General features: G+C 44.6%; 1 protein-coding gene across 1 annotated transcript; it reads left to right on the top strand.

Annotated features, from left to right (window-relative positions):
• Positions 1 to 210: 210 nt before the first annotated feature.
• Pmar_PMAR005748 (hypothetical protein) lies at positions 211 to 372 on the top strand (the record flags this gene model as incomplete). Its single annotated transcript, XM_002784520.1, has 1 exon — positions 211 to 372. The coding sequence occupies one exon, from the start codon at positions 211 to 213 to the stop codon at positions 370 to 372; it is 162 nt and encodes a 53-aa protein (XP_002784566.1).
• Between the last annotated feature and the right edge of the window lie 1,241 nt (positions 373 to 1,613).

Below are 1,613 nucleotides of genomic sequence, written 5' to 3'. Positions count from 1 at the left end.
TTTGCCTTGTTGGCATCCTTATCTAACTACGCCAAGAATGTTACGAAGCCTATTGCAGGCTTCATCAGCCAATCCTTAGGCGTGGTCCCACGAGGCCTACCTGGTGTTGACGAATCGCAGCAGTTTGACAACCTATGGATCGTGTCATTGATACTGATAGGCTTGAGTACCACATCCGTCTTCTTTCTCTGGTTGATACCTAATGCCAGGATGAACGAGCGTATCTTTTCCGATGGAGACGATACCTCGGCTACTTCTGGTTCGATACTCGATAGATGGTTGCGAGGTATACGCGGTTCTGAAGGGGAGGAGGAGGTCACTTCTAAGGCTTCTAAGTCCACTCTCAAACAAGAGGAAGATCTTATTACTTGAACTTGATCAGTTTAAGTCACGGTAGGGATATATCACCCTTTCGTGCTTAGTGGGCTTCTGTCGAATCGTCATACCTTAGCATTTTCATGAGATGTAATAATTTCAATAGACTTGACGGTGTACACTGTACAGTCGCTGATATTCACGACTAATGAACTCGGACGGTGTGTAATCCATTATGGATTATCGATTACTAGTCGCCAGGAGCCGTTGCTTCCCTATAATGGCAGTCTTAGCGTTGTGGTATGATTTGCTCTCGGTTGATTCTCTTTGACATGTAGTAATAGTATCGGGAAGTCGAAATCGCTCCGTTCGGGTTATTTTTCCCACTTTTTGGCACAGTGACCGTCTAACTAGCAAATGTTGCGTTTGTAACGGGTGGAACTGCATTGCTATTCATCACATGTGTTGGTATGAATTTACAAGAAAACGACCAAGTGTTATATATTCGGGCGTGAAACTTTAATTTATTTGTTATCGAGATGTGGAACATCTCGGTATGTGATGGAATAGGAATATATGTTCGCTTTTATCAGCTGAGCTCAGTCCAAGAGTTTCCAGAGCTGATTATAGGAATTCGGATGATAGTGTGGAGAAACCAGCAGGAATTTCCTCGTTATCACCAATATATGAACTAGTATATCATGTGCCTATTATCTCACACTGATCAACGAAGTGGGTGTTAGGGTCTGAACTCGGGTCCTTTGGCATGTGAAGCAGACGACTCACCCACTTCACCATATGATCGATTTGTATAACTTCTCTAGTAGGTGTCTCCGTGAGTTAAGATAGCCTTCTCGTCGCAGTCTTGTATTAGTTCTCCCGTCGCTCTTCAGATACGCCGCATTTATCTGTCCTTCGCTCATTCGTCTCAAGACATGTTCACGCGTTCAAACAAGCCTGCGTGCGCTGAGGTAACTGCTGAGCTGAGGAAAGCGAGCATCTATTCCTCCAACGCTGTTCTTGGCAGTATTCCTAGCAGTAGCGTACTGCATTGCTACTCTTCAATACAGTTCATACCTTCTCTGCATCACTGCCAGTGATTCACTGGATGGGCACGCTCCGTGATATCATACAAAATTACAACCCTTCTGTGAACTGTGCGGCCCTGCTGGTCATTGTTATCTCTAATGCTAACAGATATGAGATCACATATAGGCATATGTGATCACCTGAATAGGGAGGCTCTACTGTCGTGATTGTGGGAACTCTCGAATAGTTTGCCTCCGAATACCCCGATA

This window comes from Perkinsus marinus (assembly GCF_000006405.1).
Source record: "Perkinsus marinus ATCC 50983 genomic scaffold scf_1104296935176, whole genome shotgun sequence".
NCBI classification, from domain to species: domain Eukaryota; phylum Perkinsozoa; order Perkinsida; family Perkinsidae; genus Perkinsus; species Perkinsus marinus.
The sequence above is the reverse complement of the archived record's forward strand: the minus strand, read 5'-3'. Positions and strand labels throughout refer to the sequence as shown.